At 40.3% G+C, this 20,058-nt stretch overlaps 1 protein-coding gene across 7 annotated transcripts in view; it reads left to right on the forward strand.

The window, feature by feature from the left end:
- Positions 1–17,663, forward strand: part of acp5a (acid phosphatase 5a, tartrate resistant) — a 98,434-nt gene extending 80,771 nt beyond the window's left edge. For 4 of the 7 annotated variants that reach the window (XM_072564510.1, XM_072564514.1, XM_072564515.1 and 1 more), the window contains 6 exons: positions 7,401–7,485; positions 9,319–9,518; positions 10,268–10,395; positions 10,491–10,688; positions 14,161–14,308; positions 16,467–17,663. In XM_072564510.1, coding sequence (XP_072420611.1) covers positions 7,401–7,485; positions 9,319–9,518; positions 10,268–10,395; positions 10,491–10,688; positions 14,161–14,308; positions 16,467–16,709 — 1,002 coding nt within the window. In that variant the 3' untranslated portion in view covers positions 16,710–17,663. Of the gene's footprint in view, positions 1–7,394; positions 7,486–9,318; positions 9,519–10,267; positions 10,396–10,490; positions 10,689–14,160; positions 14,309–16,466 lie in introns of all 7 variants that reach the window. The other 3 variants (XM_072564516.1, XM_072564512.1, XM_072564511.1) reach the window with 1 other exon arrangement.
- The last annotated feature ends 2,395 nt before the right edge of the window (positions 17,664–20,058 follow it).

Below are 20,058 nucleotides of genomic sequence, written 5' to 3' on the forward strand. Positions count from 1 at the left end.
CTATCTTCTCCAAGGGCAACATGGAATGAGCAATAAATGCTTGCCCTACCAATGACGCCTACATCCCTGGAGTGAATTTAAGAAAAAAATGTGATGCTCCCCACCAGGGATTGGTGCTAGAGCCACTATTTTATTGACCTTTAATAACCACATAACTATGGATTTACAGGCAGAATTTCATAGTTTTCAGATCTCATAAAACATGCAAGTATCACAAACTGTCAGGTAGATAGAGCAGGGAAATGATCAGACAGGTCATAGAGCACAGAAATGGACCCTTCACTCCAACTTATCCATGCTAACCAATTTTCCCAAACTAAACTAGTCCCACTTGTCTGCATATGACCCATATCCCTCTAAACCTTTCCTAGTCATGTACCTTTCCAAATGTGTTTTAAATGTACCTATATTTACCACTTCCTCTGGAAGTTCATTCCAGATACTCACCACTCTGTGTAAAAAAGTTGCCCCTCAGGTCCCTTTTAAATCTTTCCCCTTTCACCTTAAACCAATGCCCTCTAGTTTCGAATTTCCCTACCCTTGAGAAAAGACCTGTTCAGTTTGTCTATGCCCTTCATGACTTCATAAACCTCAGTAGGGTCACCTCTCAACCTCCTATGCTCCAAGGGAAGGAAGTCCCAGTCTGTCAAGCCTCTCATTATAATAGACAATAGACAATAGGTGCAGGAGTAAACCATTCAGCCCTTCGAGCCTGCACCGCCATTCAATATGATCATGGCTGATCATTCCTAATCAATATCCTCTTCCTGCCTTATCTCCATAACCATTGATTCCACTATCCTTGAGAGCTCTATCCAACTCTTTCTTAAATGAATCCAGAGACTGGGCCTCCACTGCCCTCTGGGGCAGAGCATTCCACACAGCCACCACTCTCTGGGTGAAGAAGTTTCTCCTCATCTCTGTCCTAAATGGTCTACCCCATATTTTTAAGCTGTCTCCTCTGGTTCGGCCCTCACCCATCAGCGGAAACATAATACAAACCCCTCAGTGCTGGTACATCCTTGTCAATCTTTTCTGTACCCTTTCCATGGGGTACTGTGCATCGCATACAAAAGTGACCTCACCAATGTCCTGTACAGCCACAACATGATGTCTCAACTCCTGTGCCAAATGTCTTCTTCATCACCCTGTCTACCTGTGACCCACTTTCAAGGAAGTATGCACCTGAACCCGTAGGTCTCTCTGTTTGATAACCCTGCCCAGTGCCTTACCATTAACCCTGTAAGTCCTGCCCCAGTTTGTCTTACCAAAATGCAACCTCACATTTATCTAAATTAAACTCCCTCTGCCACTCTTCAGCTGATTGGCTCAATTGTTCAAGATCCCATTACACATTCAGATAACCATCTTCACTGTCTGCTATACCATCAATTTTGATATAATTTCCAGACTTACAGTATGCTTCCTATATTCTCATCCAAATCGCTTATGTAGAAGACAAATAAGAGGACCCAGCACTGATCCCTGTGGAACACCGCCTACAGGCCTACAGTCCAAAAAACAACCCTCTATCATAACCCTTGTGTCTCCTCTATTAGAACCAATTTTATATCCAATTGGCTAGCTCTCTCTGGTTCTCATGTGATGAACTTTACTAAGCAATCTACCATGTAAAACCTTGTTGAATGCCTTAAAGTCCATGTAAACAACACCTGGCACTCTATCTTCATCTGTCTTCTTGGTCACATCCTCAAAAAAACTCAATAACGTTTGTGAGACATGACTATCCCTAATTAGTCTTTGCTTCTCCAAATGCATGTTAATTCTGTCTCTTAGAATCCTCTCCAACAACTTAACTATCACTGATGTCAGATTCACATAGTTCCCTGGCTTTTCCTTGCAGCCTTTCTTAATTAAAGCCACAATATTAGCCACCCTGAAGTCTTCTGGCACCTCACCTGTAGCTGTAGATGATACAAATACCTCTGCTAGGGACCCTGTAATTTCATTCCTAGCTTCCCACAATTTCCTCGGATACTTGATCAGGTCTTGGGGATATATGTGCATTTTAAGACCTCGAGCACATCCCCCAAGTTCCCTAGTTTCCATGTCTTTCTCCACAGTAAATACTGATGTGAAATGTTAATTTAGTATTCTACCCATCTCCTATGGTTCTACATATAGACTGCTCTGTTGATCTTTAATGGGCCCTATTCAACCCCATTGCTCTTTTGCCCTTGTAGAATTTCTTTGATTCTCCTAAACCTCATCTGCCAAAGCCATCTCATATCCCATTTTTGCCCGCCTGACTTCCTTCCTCAGTGGTGCCCTTGTACTCTTTGAGGGATTCATTGATCTTAGCTGTCTATACCTGACACATGCCTCCTTCCTTCTCTTGATCAGAGCCTCAATATCTCTAGTTATTCAGTGTTTTCTACTCCTAACATCCTTACCGTTCCCTCTTACAGGAATGTGGTAAATGAAATTAAATGTCGAGAATTGTAACAGTTTGTTAGGCACAATGACAAACAAAACACAAAGTAAAGCAAATGATTTGAAAAGGGATGCAGGAACAGTGACCTGAGGGTTTTAAGTGCACAAATTGTTTTAAGGTGGCAAGGCAGATCAAGAAAGCAGTTAAAGCATATGGAATCCTCATTTTTAAATAGAGGCAGAGAAGGTGAAGGAAGGAAATTATTATGAACCTTTAATTAAACACTGGTTCAGCATCAACTGGAATATTGTGTCCAGTTCAGACACTATATACTAGGAAGTAGGGGAAGCTTTAGGTAGAATGCAGAAAGCATTTACAAGAATGGTCCTACAATATGCGATAATCGGTTACATAGCAAGTTTGGAGAAGCTGTGACTCTTCCTTTCTTAAAAAAAAGAGAAGGGTTGAATGGAAATCCAATGAAAGAGTTCAGAATCAAGAGGCATTTATATCAAACAGAGAAAAACTATTCTCATTGGCAAGAACTGAGAGCTAGACAACATCAGTTTCAGGTAAATGGAAAAGTAACTGTTGGCAACGTGGAAAAATATTTTATGCTGACTGTGGTTAGGGTTTGGAATCAATTGTCTGAGAGTGTGTAGGTGGCAAAATGAATCATGAATTTCACTAGGAAAATGGATAAGCACTTGAAAAGAGAAACAAAGCCACAGGGTTGAGGACAAACCAAATGCCGTTTTCTGTACTGCAGTCATTCTATAATTTTACAGATGTGGAAATGTAACCCAATCTCCTATCAGTTTGGTTTCTAAGGCTTTAATAGCAGTAAATGTCCTTCAGAGAAAAGAATCGATTGGCTTTACCTGGTCTGACATATATCACACCATAGCAATTTTGTTGATTCTTAACTGTCCCTGGAAATGGCCTTGCATGCCACTCAATTGTCATGAACCATTACAATTTAAGAAAAAGAAATTTAAATCAGATGGAGCATCCAACATGGACCTTGGCACCAAAAACAACAATGCTAAACTCAGCTATGATGAATCTACAAAGTGCTCCTTACTCACATCTGGGGTTTGTCTCAAAATTGGGTATGCTGTCTCACAGATTAGTTAAGCAACAGTCATATTTCCAGAATTGTATTTTACAATTAATGTCCTAGCCACCACTGTCACTATCTCTGAGTATGTTCTGTCCCATTGGCTGGACAAATCGACCAGAGGTGATAACGTAGTGCTATGCAGTTAAGATGGGGTTTTCCTGGGAGTCTACAACATTTACCCCAGACCTTGCAAAGTCTTATAATGTCAGGTCAAACATGGGCATAGAAACCTCCTGCTGATTCCACCTACCACATCATCTCAACTGATAAACCGTACTCATCCAAGCTGAACATCAAATGAAAGAATCAATGAGGATGACAAGAGCACAGAATGTGGTCTGGATGGGAATTTCACTAGAAATCTCCAACAAAGGCTCAATAGAAGCACTACAAATTGAATATTAAAGGGCATAGCTGTTAGACTGGGTCTGCAGGTGATCAGGGAACCAACAAGAGGGAAAAGCTACTTGGTCCAATCCTCAATAATCCACCAATTGCGTATGCTTCTGTCCATGACAATGTTGATAAGTGACAATTGCACAGGCATCTCATGTGGCACTGCCACAGTGCTAAATAGGAAATGTTTTGAACAGGGTAAAAACAATAACTGCAGATGCTGAAAACCAAATTCTGGATTAGTGGTGCTGGAAGAGCACAGCAGTTCAGGCAGCATCCAAGGAGCTTCGAAATCGACGATAGGTCGAAAAGGAGATAGGCAGGTCGGACAAGTCTGGACAAGTCAAGGAGATAGTGCTGAGCTGGAAGTTTGAAACTAGGGTGAGGTGGGGGAAGGGGAAATGAGGAAGCTGTTGAAGTCCACATTGATGCCCTGGGGTTGAAGTGTTCCAAGGCGGAAGATGAGGCATTCTTCCTCCAGGCGTCTGGTGGTGAGGGAGTGGTGGTGAAGGAGGCCCAGGACCTCCATGTCCTCGGCAGAGTGGGAGGGGCATCAATGTGGACTTCAACAGCTTCCTCATTTCCCCTTCCCCCACCTCACCCTAGTTTCAAACTTCCAGCTCAGCACTATCTCCTTGACTTGTCCAGACTTGTCCGACCTGCCTATCTCCTTTTCGACCTATCCACTCCACCCTCTCCTCCTTGACCTATCACCTTCATCTCCTCCCCCACTCACCCATTGTACTCTATGCTACTCTCTCCCCACCCCCACCCTCCTCTAGCTTATCTCTCCACGCTTCAGGCTCACTGCCTTTATTCCTGATGAAGGGCTTTTGCCCGAAACATCAATTTTGAAGCTCCTTGGATGCTGCCTGAACTGCTGTGCTCTTCCAGCACCACTAATCCAGAATGTTTTGAACAGATCCACCAAGTCAAAATAGTATAAATAAGAGATGCTGTGACCATTAGAAGCAGCAAAATTGTATTCAACCAAAATTTGTAACTTCATGGACTGCTTTGCCTCCCACTCCTCCATTTCAATTAAGGTTGGGGATCAATCCCTAATTCAATGGAGAGTGCAGGCCAGGAGCAGCATCAGACATATTGAAAAATGGGGTGCCAACCTTGTGAAGCTACAACACCGGATTACCTGCATGCAAAACAGTTGAAACAGAGAGGGCTAAGAAATCCCACAGTCAGTGGCTTGGATCTAAGCTCTGCAGTTCTGCCACATCTAGCTATGAATATTGGCAGATAATTACTCCTCATAGGATGAGGAGACTCCTCAAATATCCCCATCCTCACCAAAGGGGGAGCTCAGTGTGACAGTTCAAAAAGCAAGGCTGAAGATTTGCATCCATCTTCATCAACGGATGAAAAGTGGATGATCTCTCTTGACCTTCTCCTAATGCCACAGTGACGGTTACCATAAATAAGCATAAGGGCAGCAGAATACCACCAGCTGCAAGTTCTCCACCAAACTACACACCTTCCTGGCTTGGAGCAATTTCACTGTTCCTTCATTGACACTGGGTCAAATTTCTGGAGCTACCTTCCGAACAGCACTGTGGGTGTACTTAGGCCATAAGGACTGAAGTGGTTCAATAAGACAGCATATTGCCATCTCTTAAGGGAAATTGGACAGGAAACAAATGCTGGCCTAGTCAGCAATGCCAACATCCCATAAATGAATTTAAGAAGACGGGAAGTTCAGAGAGTCAGGATTTGGAATGACCCTTTGCATCTCTTGGAAAATTATGCAGACTTGCCATTTAGCTTCACTATTTCACACAATCACTGGTTACCTGAGCCACATGTACGCTGTGCAAATAATGTTAACCTGAAAGCACCCATCAATCCCCCCTTTTCTCCAAGGAGAACAGTTGTGAATTCTCCAAACTATCAATAGAACTGACATTCTTCATTACTTGGGCCATTCTCAATAATCTTCCTCCAGAGTCTCTAATATCTTCACATCTTGTGCTTCCCAGAATTGGATACATGTTTGGTTTTGGCTGAAATTGTGTCTTACTCGGTTTACTACAACCTCCTTACTTTTAGACTTGAAACATCCTCAGCTTTATAAAGAAAGGCATAATTAACCCAATTTCTCAACCTGTCCTGTCACCTTCAATAATTTGTGCATATAGACCTGCAGGCCCCTGTCCTCCTACACTCCATTTGGAACTGAACCCTTTATTATTTGTTTTACAGCTGATCATTCTTCTTACTAAATTTCATAATTTCACTTCTCTGTATTAAATTGTACTCTTGAAGTCAATCATTGTCATCCTCATAGTCCACAGCACTTCCAAGTTTTGTGTCAACTGCAAAGTTGGAATTTGTGCCCTGTACGCCCAAGTCTATATCATTAATGTAGATCAAGTAAAGCCGTGGTTCTGATTCTACTCTTGGGAAACTTCATGTACACCTTCCTCAAGTCTGAAAAACAATTGTTCACCTCTGCTATTTCCTGCCACTCAACTTTCAATCTATGTTGTCATTATCCTTTTATCAAATGACCTCTGGAAATCCATGTGCATTAATTACTTTACTCTCACTGACTCTCTGTTACCTTCTCAGAAAACTCAATTACATCGGTTCAATATGATTTGTCTTCAACAAATCCACAATGGCTTTCTTAATATGATTTATTTTCTTAAATTCTATTCATCCTTAAAATCAAATAAACAGGTATAGATCCAGAGAAGGTGGGAAGGGTGGGAATGTTAGGGATCAGATGTTGATGAATAGGTTTAGAATTGGGAAAGAACAAAATGTTAAGTACATAGTCAGAACAGCAAAGCCTACAATGTTTTACTTCTGCTTTGTGAAACATATATTGGAGAGATGCAGTGCAGACACACTAGAAGATATCAGGGCCAAAATGGTTAAATTGGGAAGGGTTGAAAAAAAAACTTGGCTTGTATTTTCTTGTGTTTAAAGCTATGAGGTAATGTGATTGAGGGTTTTAAAATGATAAAGTGGGACAATAATTATCTTTTTATTTCTTCTCACAGGAATCCAGATCAAAAGGCAATCGTGTTTCCTTTATTTATTTTGGGTACCTTGCATGAAAAGCCTTGCAATGCAAACCATTACGGATTGCACTGTTTTAAGTCAGCAGGAATTATTGAATAAGCTGAGTCAGTCAACATGGGATGTGATTAATACATAAATGATCAAGTTGAACTCTGTTCCAGGGCAGAGTCCAAATGTGCTGTTCGAGACTACTTGAGAAGAACTAGTTAGTAACAAAAAAGCACATGAGTAAAATCCAATCAAAGTCTGTTGCAAATAAATCCAGCAAGTGGTGGTGGGAATGAGTCAACACTGTTTTGGAAAAGGTTCAATATAGCTGTTGGTCTGCTACAAATTGTAAATCCTGCACATTTAGAGTTGTTGTTACAGAGAAAGAAAGTCCTTGGAATTTAAGTGTTTCTTTGGGTGAATCCTACTAAATTATTTGCGTTGTATAAGTTTCAGATGATGGTGTTTCCGATCCACACAATGGTGCACCTGATCATTTTTCAGACTGTGATATCAGTCACCAGTTCAGCTCATGTGATGGGTAAGAATTGTCAATTCTGCTATCTCTGTAATGCCATGACAAGCAATATGGATATGTTTTGCGATAAGTTGGGAGATTTTAAAGCTATACAAATGTTTGTGTATTGTGTTAGTGTTAAATGTGAGTGGTTTGTGTATATTTTTATTCCATCTGTTAATAAGAATGGGTTACTTTCACCTGACAATGGAGCAGCTCTCCAAAATTGTGATTTCAAATAAATCTGGACTGTAATCTGGTGACTTGTGCCTTCTGACTCTGTCCACCCCAGTCCAACACTGGTCCCTCCATATCAAGTCCAGTTCAGTAACAGCTGTTAGACAGTCAAAAGATTTACAGGTCATTCTGCTATAACGTGCATTTCATTCAGGCAAATTTGCTGTCATGTGCTTGACAAATTGGGGACACTTTCTAAAGCTCAAACATTTAAAACATATGTAAGCTATGATGCGATTACATGCCAACACTTTAAGCAGTTTCTAAAGTGCAATTTTTCTGTAATGCGGGGTTGCACAAGTATGCAACTATACTCACAGAAGAACTATCTATATTATAAAGCAGAGGTTTGAAAATACAAATGGACACTGTCTCTTAAGGTCCAAAGAAAGATTTCTCACTTTCATAGCATTCCTAAACCTGACAAGGGCTTTACCCAATTCCTTATCTCAGGAGTCTGATTTTCTTATTTTCAGACTGTGTGGGGATGGGTAGTGACTAACACCCACACTATCTCAGCCTAATGCAGGCCTTGAGACATTAAAAGCTGTCTGCCAATCAGACACTGGCATCTTCTGAATCCTAAAGACCACTTGCTGAGATCTATTCCTTTTAGGATACAGAGGCAAGAAAGTAAGATTTTCAGTTGTCAGGAAGGGTGGCATCCAGGGGTTTGGAGGCAGGGGCTGGAGTAGGGCTTTCAGAGACTTCTACTTTGCCCCCACCTATGCTTCAGTGCGCACTGACTGGGGCAAATAGAGATCTCTCGTCCAGTCTGGCAGGCAGCTCATTCTAGTTTCCCAGTCAGGAACTAGCCAACTTCCTCATCAGTCAAGAAGGCACTTACATGGCCAATCATTTACCAATGAACGGTCCCAATTAGTGGTGGACTAAGCATCTCCAATGATATTCTTGCCCAGAATTTAAAGGTTACTTTACAGGAAAAAATGGAGGAAAGTATTTACTAAGGCCAACTCTCCCTTCTCACCTTCTACAAGAGAGAAACATTCTGGTGGTGGACTTGTTAAATGGCTTGCAAGGGTCCAGCAAATTCATGCTATACCTGAACCAGCTGAAGTAGTTAATTTGCTGTTCTGTTGCTCAACAAGAGACAGAAGCTTCCGGTCAGAGTAATTATTAATTGGCATTTAGCTGCAAAGTGGGGAAATTGTTATTAATTCCTGGTGGGATGGGGCAATTATTTTGAAATTCTTAGCGTCCAGGAGACTTTGGATTTGAAAGCTCAGATTAAACTTCTTTGTTGAGTATTTGTATCTTGAACTGAATCTTAGATGGGTACAAGTGATTTGGTCCTTTTACATTGTCATTTAGTTCAAGGTTCCAAACCTCCCTGTGGTAATCAGTTTGGGAATTTATAAGATGTGCACATTCTGATGGTAGGAGAGAATGAGAGAGGGATAATCAGTTTAAGGCACCAGATCAAAAGATTGCTTTTAAATGATGTAACCACTTTGAAAATTTCTCCTATAAATTACATCAGACAACAAGGCTATTCAAAGCTATACTCTTGCACATAGCTTTTCAATTGGCATCTGCTAATTTGCTGATATCTTTTGTGTACAATATTTGTAACCTTTTTCCACTTAAATTTTGGCACAGGTCACTCCAAAGTTATTCGTTTCTTGGCAGTTGGAGATTGGGGTGGGCTCCCATATTCACCATTCACCACACCTGTGGAGAAAAGAACTGCACAACAAATGGGTGTTGTGGCTGAGATGATGGGTGCTGACTTTGTTCTCTCTCTGGGGGATAATTTTTATTACGATGGAGTTAACAGTGTAACTGATAAAAGATTCCAGGTAACGTTATCAAATTCTCATTTTCTCAAATGCATACATACAGCTGAAGGCTGGAGAACCAAAAATGGTTTATGCCTAGGCCTATTTTATAGAGCTACAATGGGATGGTATGCAGATGTGATTGGGCCTGCGAATGTCCATTAATACTCAAACAATCTTGAAAATGGGTTGACATAGTGGTGGATGGCAGGAACTTCTATGAACATCTAGGACTGACCCAAACAACAATTAATTGTATTATATGGAACATTTTACAATATTAAAGGCTTTGGCAGCATTTGTCAAACAAAGTTTGATGAGGTATTTGGACAGATGACTAAAAAGCTTGGTCAAGGTGTAGATTTTCAAAGGTGTATCTTAAAGGAGGGCAGATAGAAATATCAAGGTTTAGGCAATAATTTCCAAACCTTGATCCTGGATAGCCATAAATGGTAAAGTGATTAAAATCAAAACGTACAAAAAAAGTCAGAAGTGAATGAATGGAGTTGATTTGGAGGCTATGGAGGTGGTATTTGGTGGGGTAGGGAGGGGATGGAGAGGGCCCTGAAATTAGATAGATACAGGTATATCTATTATTCTCAAACGGATTACAGCTTGATAGTATCAAGTGTCCTGGAAAATAAGCAACCTCAGAAACTAACACTGAAACTTGATGTGAAAGGATATCTGCTTCAAAGCCTCAAAGGTTTAGCATTGTTTGAGGCAAATAGATTGATAATTTGAGGTTGCAGTGTTCTTTGTAATCACAGGAAACATTTGAGGAAATCTTTTCTGCCAAGTCACTGAAGGACGTGCCCTGGTTTGTTGTAGCAGGAAACCATGATCATTTGGGCAATGTAACTGCACAGATCGAGTATTCCAAGGTTTCCAAAAGATGGTGAGATGGGTTAAGTTTCCTGTAGTTTCCCATTTCTCCAATATCACAACTGTTTTTGATTAATTCGTCTAAACAGTACATGGTTTGATTTCCAGGAACTTTCCACATTATTACTATGACCTAAATTTCACCATCACAGACTCAAACACCACTGTTACAATCCTGATGCTCGACACTGTCCTTCTTTGTGGAATTTCTGATGACTTCCAGGGGAAGGGACCAGAAGCACCAAAAGACTATACTGTGGCTAACACACAACTCAAGTGGGTCAAAGACAAGCTGAAAAATTCCAGGTATGTACCCTGTGTGCTCTTCCTATGTAAAGAGGTTATTTTGTGAATGTGTAATATTATTTAACTGGCTGTGTTTAAAGAAAAAGTCTTTCGTACCCTCAATATCTCAGTGCTTCAGTACTAATTAATTGCCCTTGGAAATGTGAGCACTGTTGTAATGCAGCGGTCGTAGATTGGGAGGAACAACATTTAACAATATTTTCCTTTATTATTAAAATATCTTAAAAACAACTCCTATTTCTTATTTTTAAATTGGTCCTCAAGCCTGCTGAATCATTCAGTATTTCCATATATTTTGCCATATATTTTGCCCCATCTGCTTGTTTTACCTGAGACACTCTTTCTTGGGCTTGTAAACATTCAAACGGAGCATCCACAAACTTCAGAATTTCAAATTTTCACAAGCCTTTGCATGGAGAAATTTCTCCATCCAATTCTAATTAATCAAAGACTGTGTTCTAGATTCCCTAGACTAAGAGACAGTCCACAATTTCAAAAGGAAATTGGTCTGGTACTTGCAAAAACTAAACTTATAGGCTGGAGGGACAGTGGAGGAGTGGGATTAGCTTGATTGTTCTACAGAGTGCTGGTATGGACTCGATAGGCTGAATTGTTTCCTTTTGTGTTTGTAATGGCTGTTGGGCCAAATAACCTTTTAATATTTATACTATGTCCCTATAGAATTTTGTGTTTCAATGAGAACACTTCGTGTTTGTTTCAGTAAAGACTACTATGTGAAAACATATTGTTTTTTAATTTCAGATCAAATTATATTCTCATCTGACTTGTCTCGTAGTGGCATCAGTTTGGAATCATTAAAAAACTCCATTAGTCATACAGTTCAATGCCAAACCGAACGGCTTGCCGGAACTGCATGTAGTTATAGACAGACCAAACCCCCTTAAGATGTATTAAAGAGATAACCTAGACCCTAACTTTTACTTAACAGCAAGTGTAATGTATAGTACTGTGTTCCAGATTTTGATTTGATTGGTCTACCAAAAGGCTTTAAGCAAAGCACACTTTATTCTTGCAACACAGTTAAAATACAAAAAAAGTATAACTTTAACTCTACTGAAATACTTAGTTAAAAGGTATTATTATTTAACTACTAATCATCAACAGTTCTAATATGGCAGCATTCCATAAACACACCCTTGGCAAAGGCAAATTCAGCAAAACAGATTTCCTTGTGCTATCTCCCTTCCAGTACAGGAGAATGGATTCCAGAAAAAATCTAGCAGCATAGGAGAACTCAAACTTTTTGTTGCAGCATAGAGAGAGCTGCAGAAGTCCACCCTGTACTTGTGGGAGATAAGTTCCAAGACTTACTGCGGAAGTCCGAAACAGTAGATATTAGCGAACACATTTATTTAAATGAGAAATTTAATTCCCTGGCAGCCCCCTCATCCAAAGTTCTGGAGTGTTCCATGTGATATGTTAGGGCTGTGGGTAACTGAAATTGCGGAAGCCGACTCCATGGATACAGCGGTTGCGCTGTGTATCTATCGGTTCCACACTGTAGATTAGAGTGGTGTTGGAAAAGCACAGCAGGTCAGGCAGCATCCGAGAAGCAGGAAAATCGATGTTTCAGGCAAAAGTCCTTTTTTGCCCAAAACGTTGATTTTCCTGCTCCTTGGATGCTGCCTGACCTACTGTGCGTATCCAGCACCACTCTATACTCTGATCTCCAGCATCTGCAGTCCTCACTTTTGCCCTATTGGTTCCAAACTCCAAGTGAAAGCAAAATCATAACCCTGGGTCTTTGTGAATCTGACTCTACCCACGCATGCTTCTTTTGTTTAATTTAGAAAAAAACACTTCTGGAGTTCAAAGCTGTTTACCCATTGCTCCAGAAGCAGATAAACCAACACAACTGTGGCAACAGCTGTCTACAAGAGAAACAGCACAGAACAAATCTCTCTCTCTCAAAGGCACAGTACTGTCATAATTCTAACTCTGTCTTCCTTATAGAAGAATACTCTAGCCTCTGAGTACTAAGTTTTGCTTTTATTATTGTTACCAAATTGAACAAGCTCACACTTGCTGACTGATCCCAAATATACCCTGCTTCCTCCATCTACATAACCCTATTGTGCCCAATTCCTTGGGTACTGATGAAGTCCATGTTGAAATGCAGCAAGACCTAAGTGGTAAGTATCATTGGCAATCCATACAAATACCAGCAATGACCATTTCCAACAACTGTGAATCTAACCATCATCCCTTGACATTCAATGGTATTACTATCACAGAGTTGCCTGCTGTTAACATCCAGGGGGTTACCGTGGAGCAGAAACTGCACTGGACTAGCTACATAAATACAGTGGCTACAAGAACAGTTACTTGCTGCATGTGACTCCCTGAATCTTGGCCATCAACTCAGGAATACTCCTCACTCACCTGAGTGTGTACAGATCCAACAGCACAAGCTTGACACCATTCAGGACAAGCAGACCCCTTAGTTGATCAAGATCCAATTGTACACTTAGATTACGTTCACTGTCCACTATATCACAAATTTGGTGTCCTCTACAAACGTATTGACCATGCCTCCTATACTTTCATCCAAATTATTTATATAAATGATGAACAACAGTGGGCCCACACCATTCCTTACAGCACACCACTGGTCCCAGTCTTCAGTCTGAACAACCCTTTACTACTACCCTCTGTCTCCTACCATCAAGCCAATTTTGTATCCAATTAGCTAGCACTCCCTAGATCCCATGAGGTCTAACTATTCTATCATGTAGCACCTTGTTAAAAGCCTTGCTAAAGTCTTTGCAGGTGACATCTTCTGCTCTGCCTTCATCTATCTTCTTGATCACCTCTTGAAAACATTCAAACTCTTTCCCCCACTGAGTTGAAGTCTTCCTGAGTAATATTAGCAAATCTCCCTGCCAGCATATTAGCCCCCTTCCAATTCAGATGCAACCCATTCTCCTTATGCAGGTCACTTTTACCTTGTTGGTACCAATGTGTATAAAGACCTCTTGCTGGCTCACTTTCTCCTGTTTTAAATGGATCACGAAAATCCTGGTCAATGGTGTTTAAGAGGGACTTTGAAGAAAGAGGATCTTGCAGATTAGGAATGGAATTCCTCAGAATGTTTGACTCAAAAAGCTGAAGGCATTAGTTTAAGAATGACACAATGGTGGAATTCACAAAAGACCAGAATCAGGGACTCATGAAAGCAGCTTTCAGTCATTTAGATGATACCCTCTAAAACTCCTTAACCAAAACCTCTTCAGCTTTTATTTCCCTACCATATCAAATCTTTAATTTCATTCAATCAAAACTTTATTATTATTCACTTCAATCTATTTCCATTGCATAAATGCCTTGAGATGTTGTGTGTATCTTTTGGATGAATTAAAAATATTCAGTTGTGCTGTTTCTGTTTTTCTTGATGTTTTCTCTGTTTTATTCACTGTGTAAAGTGAGCAGCTCCCTTTCTTGCTTCCTGCAGATCAGACTTCCTGATTGTCGCTGGACACTACCCAGTTTGGTCAATAGCTGAGCATGGACCCACCAGCTGTCTGGTAGAAAAGCTGTACCCTCTCCTCACTCAATACAAGATCAGTGCATACTTCTGTGGGCATGACCACAACCTACAGGTAAGAAGCAGTCAATACTGGCAAGCAATTGAATGCCACGATAAAGCTCAATACAAATAATTTTTCATTCACCCAACATCTCAAAGGGCTTCCATACTTTGTAGAAAGTCAATGTGAATATAAATACTATATAGTAGGTAGTAGATGCTTCCTTCCTCCAAGTGAACAACTGGTAACGTGTGTTCTGTAGCCAGATTTGCAGGTGACACAAAAATAACTAGAAAGGCAAGTTATGATGGGGGATTAAAACAATTTAGAGAGAGATTGATAGGTTAATTAAGTGGGCAAAAAATTGGCAAATGGTGTATAATATGGGGAAATATGAAGTTGATTGTATGGAATGAATAACAAAAAAGTGAATTATTTAAATGGAGAAAAGCTGCATAAGGATGCAACACAAAGGGACTTCAGGGTATGTGTGTATGAAACGTGGAAAGCTAGCACACAGGTGCAGCAGGTAATTGGGAAGATGAATGGAATATTCGCCCTTATTTTAAGGAGATTGGAATATAAAAGTAATAAAGTCTTACTGAAACTATACAAGCTGCAGCTGAGACTATGTCTGGAGTACTGTCAGCAGTTTTGGTCCCATTAAGGAAAGGTATAATTTCGTTGGAGGTAGTTCAGAGAAGATTCACTAGAATGATCCCTGATGTGGAGGAATTGTCTTATGAGCAAGTCTAAACAAGCTGGGAGTCCACTCACTGCAGTCAAAAACGAGAGATGATAGGATTAAAACATAGAACATATCCTATGTTCTGTAGGATGCTTAAGAGGCTTGACAGGGTAAATCTGAGAGGATGTTTCCACTCATGGCGGAGTCTAGGACCAGAGGGTACAGTCTCAGAATTAAGCAGTGCAAGACTAAGACTGAGATAAAGAGGAATTTCTTCTCTGATAGTGAGAGTCTTTGAAACTCCTGGTCACAAGGAGCTGTGGCAGCAGTGTCCTTGTGGATATTTAAGGCTGAGAGATTATTAATGCGTAAGGGAATCAAGGGTTAAGGGAAAAGGCAGAAAAGTGGTTTTGAAGAATGTCAAATCAACCATGTACATTTTGAATAGTGGAGCAGGCTCAAGGGGCTGAATGACCTACTCCGGTTCCTATTTCTTATGGTCTTATTACTGCTCAGTATTGATTATAGAGGAGAAAAAAGTGAGGACTGCAGATGTTGGAGATCAGAGTCAAGAGTGTCGTGCTAGAAAAGTACAGCATCTGAGGAGCAGGAGAGTCGATGTTTCGAGCATAAGGTCTTCATCAGGAATGTGTTGACAAAGAGCTTATGCTCGAAATGTCGACTCTCCCAACCCTTGGATGCTGCCTGACCAGCTCTGCTTTTCCAGCACCACAATTTTTGACTCTGACTGAGTATATTTATGACTCCCCAAAACCTGTCCACAATCCACAAGGCAAAGTGGAGTCTAATAATCCCAACTTGCCTGGATGTGTGCAGTTTCAACAACATAAGAAGCTTGACACCATTCGGGAAGAAGCCGTTGACTCTACTGGCACCACAAATGTTCATTCCCATCACTGCTGATGCTCCGTGGCAGCAGTGTGTGCTAGATCTCGAAGGTACACTACAGAAATTCACCAAAGATCCTGAGAAGTACCTTCCAAATGCACGACCACTTCCATATAGAAGGACAAGGATAGAAGATACATGGGAGTACCACCAGGTTCCCTACCAAGCTACTCACCATCCTGACTTGGAAGTATATCACTCTTCCTTCAGCATTGAAATCCTGGCATTTCCTTCTGAATAGCATTGTGGCACCAGACTGCAGTGGTTCAAAGAGCTCACCACCACCTTCTGGAGAGAAATTAGGGAGGGAAATCATTGCCCATGTGCTGCTGCCCAAACCCCATGCATGAATGAAAAAAGAACTCCATGAGTATTAGAATATTCTCCTTGTGTGGCACCTTATCAAATGCCTCATGAGCCCAACATCTATTGTCTACATCATGAATGAATTGTTAAATTAATATCTCTACAGTCCTGAGTTTATCCACAGAGTGAATGGGTGAGGGTTGATTGGTGGGGTTTGGGGGATTTGTGCCCATAAAATAGTTACATTGACATTTCAAGATAAATGTTGGATGCAATTCATAAAATGACAAGTTTCTTGATTTTTCTTCCACCTTCCTTTTAATTTAGTTTATTCAGGATAGCAATGGTATTGGCTACGTCCTAAGTGGAGCTGGAAATTTCATGGAAAATTCAACGAGGCACAAGGACTATGTTCCAAAGGAGTGGCTTAAATTTTTCTACACAGACATCAGCTCTTTGGGAGGCTTTGTTTATGTAGAGATCACCTCAGATGAGATGCTGATCACATTCATTGAGGCTCATGGTAAATCCCTTTATCAGACCACTATCCCCAGACGCTCAAACAGATGAAGCAACTTAATTAGCTATTGCAAAAGATAGTAAAAATGCATAGTGCTGAATGGGAGATCTCGTTGCTTTTACTGCATTAAATGTAACAAGTGGCTTTCTGCTTTCCTTTCATGTACACTTAAAAAGATGTCTGTTTTTATTGGGACATTCTCTTTAGTCTAACATCTGCCAAGTTAACCCTCCATGGTTTCAAAATTAACCCTCCATGGTTTCAAAAATCTTGCATTGAGCTGCTAATACATGTAAATAGAAAGACAGGTGCCTAGGCTTCTTCCACATTTTAGCTCCACAGACTTTAAGTTTACATATACATTTCTAAAGTCCATTGTTTGCTTGAATAACAAGATATCTGTGGCAGAAGTGTAATGTTGTAATAAACTTGTTTCAACTTGTATAAAGGATATTGCTGATCGAAGCACAAGTAGTATTTTCTCAGTGTTTGGCTCAGCTACGTCAACAAACCAGGAGCAAAAGGAGGAAATGATGCAGAATGAGTTTGAATAAAGTATAAGGGGGAAGTGACATAGCTTCAGCCACTCTGGTCAAGGGGTCTCCTACTTCTAGAGAACGTTTGCTGGAATACTTACACTGCAAAAAAAAATTCAACAGGCTTTGCTAGCACACCATTTCCAGCTGGAATTGGAATGATATCAAGTGAGAGTTTCAACTATAAACAGGCCCCAACCATATATCCCATAGCACACATGATTCAACTCTAGTTGTTTGTATAAAGTTGGTTTAATAGACATAACAACAAAAATTATGTCGGCAGAAGTGAAGTAATAAAGTGGCCAGAAAGCTTCTTACTGTATGCAAGGCCTTCTCTGATATTTGAATTAACCTGATGTTTTCTGAACCTATTTTCTGATGTAAAGTGTTCTTAACATTCTGTAATTGTTTTTGTATGATTCTTGATTTCTAAATTTGGGAATAAATACTGAAGTAATTTTTTAATGTTGGCAAGTTATTTTTACAGCCACCCTAATATTACATAAACACAGAAGGTTCACATCCGCATCTAATATTAACATCAGCATCAGGTGTTTCGGTTTTAGCACTGCTCATGTATATCTCCCTGCACTGCATTGCATTCCAAGGGCGTACAAATTCTGTTCTATTTGGTTCTGACTGAAGTACAGAAACCAAATACAAGGAAAATTGCACTTTTTATTAGCTTCCATTGTTCTAGACTACTGCACTCCTCCTAAAAAATTTAAATAGCGGTAGCCACATAATATATCCACACTACTCATTATACTTCATTTGCAGCTTGATTAGGAGGGAATAAAGAGTTTGCTGAAACCAATGTTCTCTAGCACATGCTTGGTTACAGCAATACTATTTATATACTCACTAATACCTGGAAAGGCACTTTGAATGGAAAGATGCCTACAGTGAGACTTGATATATAAATCAAAAAAACATAATGCCTACCATTTAGTAACCAAGGAAGTAAAGCACTCAACAAATAAATAAAAAATAATCACACTTAATAAGATTAAAAAGTAGTCGCATACAAAACACATGACCAACAGCAACTAATACAGTTAATTATTAATCAAACAATTATCCTTTTGGCATTTTAGTGCGCTAATTATTATACAATCACACATAATCTTCATAGAATCAGAGTATAGAAGAAGACCTTTGGCCTATTGAGTCTGCATTAACAAATAAAAACTACATGAAACCAACCAGAGAGATGGTGAATCAATGGACTTCATTTCCATAGAAGGCTGTGCCGGTCAGGCCAATGAGTATATTTAAGACTAAGGTAAACGGGTTCTTGATTAAGGGGATCAAGGGTTCTGGGGCGAAAGTGGGAGAACATGACTGAATGGCAGAGCAGACTCAATGGGCTGAATGGCCTAATTTCTGCTCCTATGTCTTATGGTCTTAAGCTTTCTAGTCATAGTCATAGTCACACTTCAAATGCTTTTCCAAGTACATTTTAACAGTCGTGAGGTTTTCAAACTCCAGATTGTGCATTCCAGATTCTCACTGCCCTCTGGATGAAAAAGAATTTCCTCATTCCCTCTAAACCTCCTGCCTTTCATCTTAAAATGATGCTCCTTGTTAGTGACCTTTCAACTAAGGGGAAGAGCTACTTCTAATCCATGTCCCTCAAATCTATACACCTCTATCAGATCCCTAAAGAAAACAACATAAGCTTATTCAGCCTCTTTTCATTACTAAACTGCTCCATTCCAGGTAACATCCTGATGAATCTCCTCAAAAAAAAGGGATTAGTTCAGTTTAGGAAACCTGGCCAGCATGGACAAGTTGGACCAAAGGGTCTGTGTCTGCGCTGTACAACTCTATCCCCTCCGATGCAATTACATCCTTCGTGGAGTACAGTGACCAAAACTCTATGCACTGCTTCAGCTGTGGCCTAAACAAAGCCACGTGCAGCTCCAAAAGAACTTCCCTGCCCTTATAATCTATACCATGACTGATAAAGACATGTGACCCATATGCCGTCTTAACTAAACTTTTAACCTGTCCTGTTGCCTTCAGGAACCTGTGGACAAGCACTCCGGCAAGATCCTGCTGTTCCTTTGAGCTCCTTCATTAAATATTCCCTTGTCTCATTACTTCTTCCAAAATGTCTTTTATTAGGGGTAAAAGGGCTATGATATGAAGAGCTTGAATAGCTTTGGCTTGGACTCACTGGAGTTCAGAAGAATGAGGGAGGTTCTGATTGAAGTACAGTAACTGTGGGGGATATGTTCCAGGACCTACTGTGGAAGACTGAAACCACGGATAGGAGCAAACCCATTCATTTCAATGGGAAAAGTACCTTCCTGGTCCTCTGTAATATATTCCATCCGCAGGTAAATGAAATCACAGAAAATGATTCCGCGGACACAGGGAAGTGCTAAAGGGGATTGATAAGGTGGATGTTGAACAGATGCTTCCCCCTTGTGGGGAACAGATGCTCCTCTATTGCCCGCTGATTATTGTACACTCCCAGCAGGGTGATTACCCATTTTATTCCTAAACTCTACCCATAAAATCACATTTAAAAGGTTCTTCTAGGATATCATCCCACCTTACTACTGAAATGTAATTGCAGTGACTCCTTAGCTAATAATGTGACACCACCTCCACGTTTACACACTTGCCTATCCTGCCTGAAGATTCTCTGCTCTAGGATGTTCAATTGCCAGTTCCTGCTCTTCCCTCAACCGCATCGACAATGATTCTAACCTTACACCTTTAATGCATTGTCTGAGCTGAGGTGTCAATTTTTTTTATAAAACCTTACGGTATCTCAGAACTATGACTTGAAGGAAGTTCTGGGATTTACATATTAATGAATCCAAACCTGCAATCCATTCTAAAAGAT

Source organism: Chiloscyllium punctatum, chromosome 46, assembly GCF_047496795.1.
Source record: "Chiloscyllium punctatum isolate Juve2018m chromosome 46, sChiPun1.3, whole genome shotgun sequence".
Taxonomy (NCBI): Eukaryota; Metazoa; Chordata; class Chondrichthyes; order Orectolobiformes; family Hemiscylliidae; genus Chiloscyllium; species Chiloscyllium punctatum.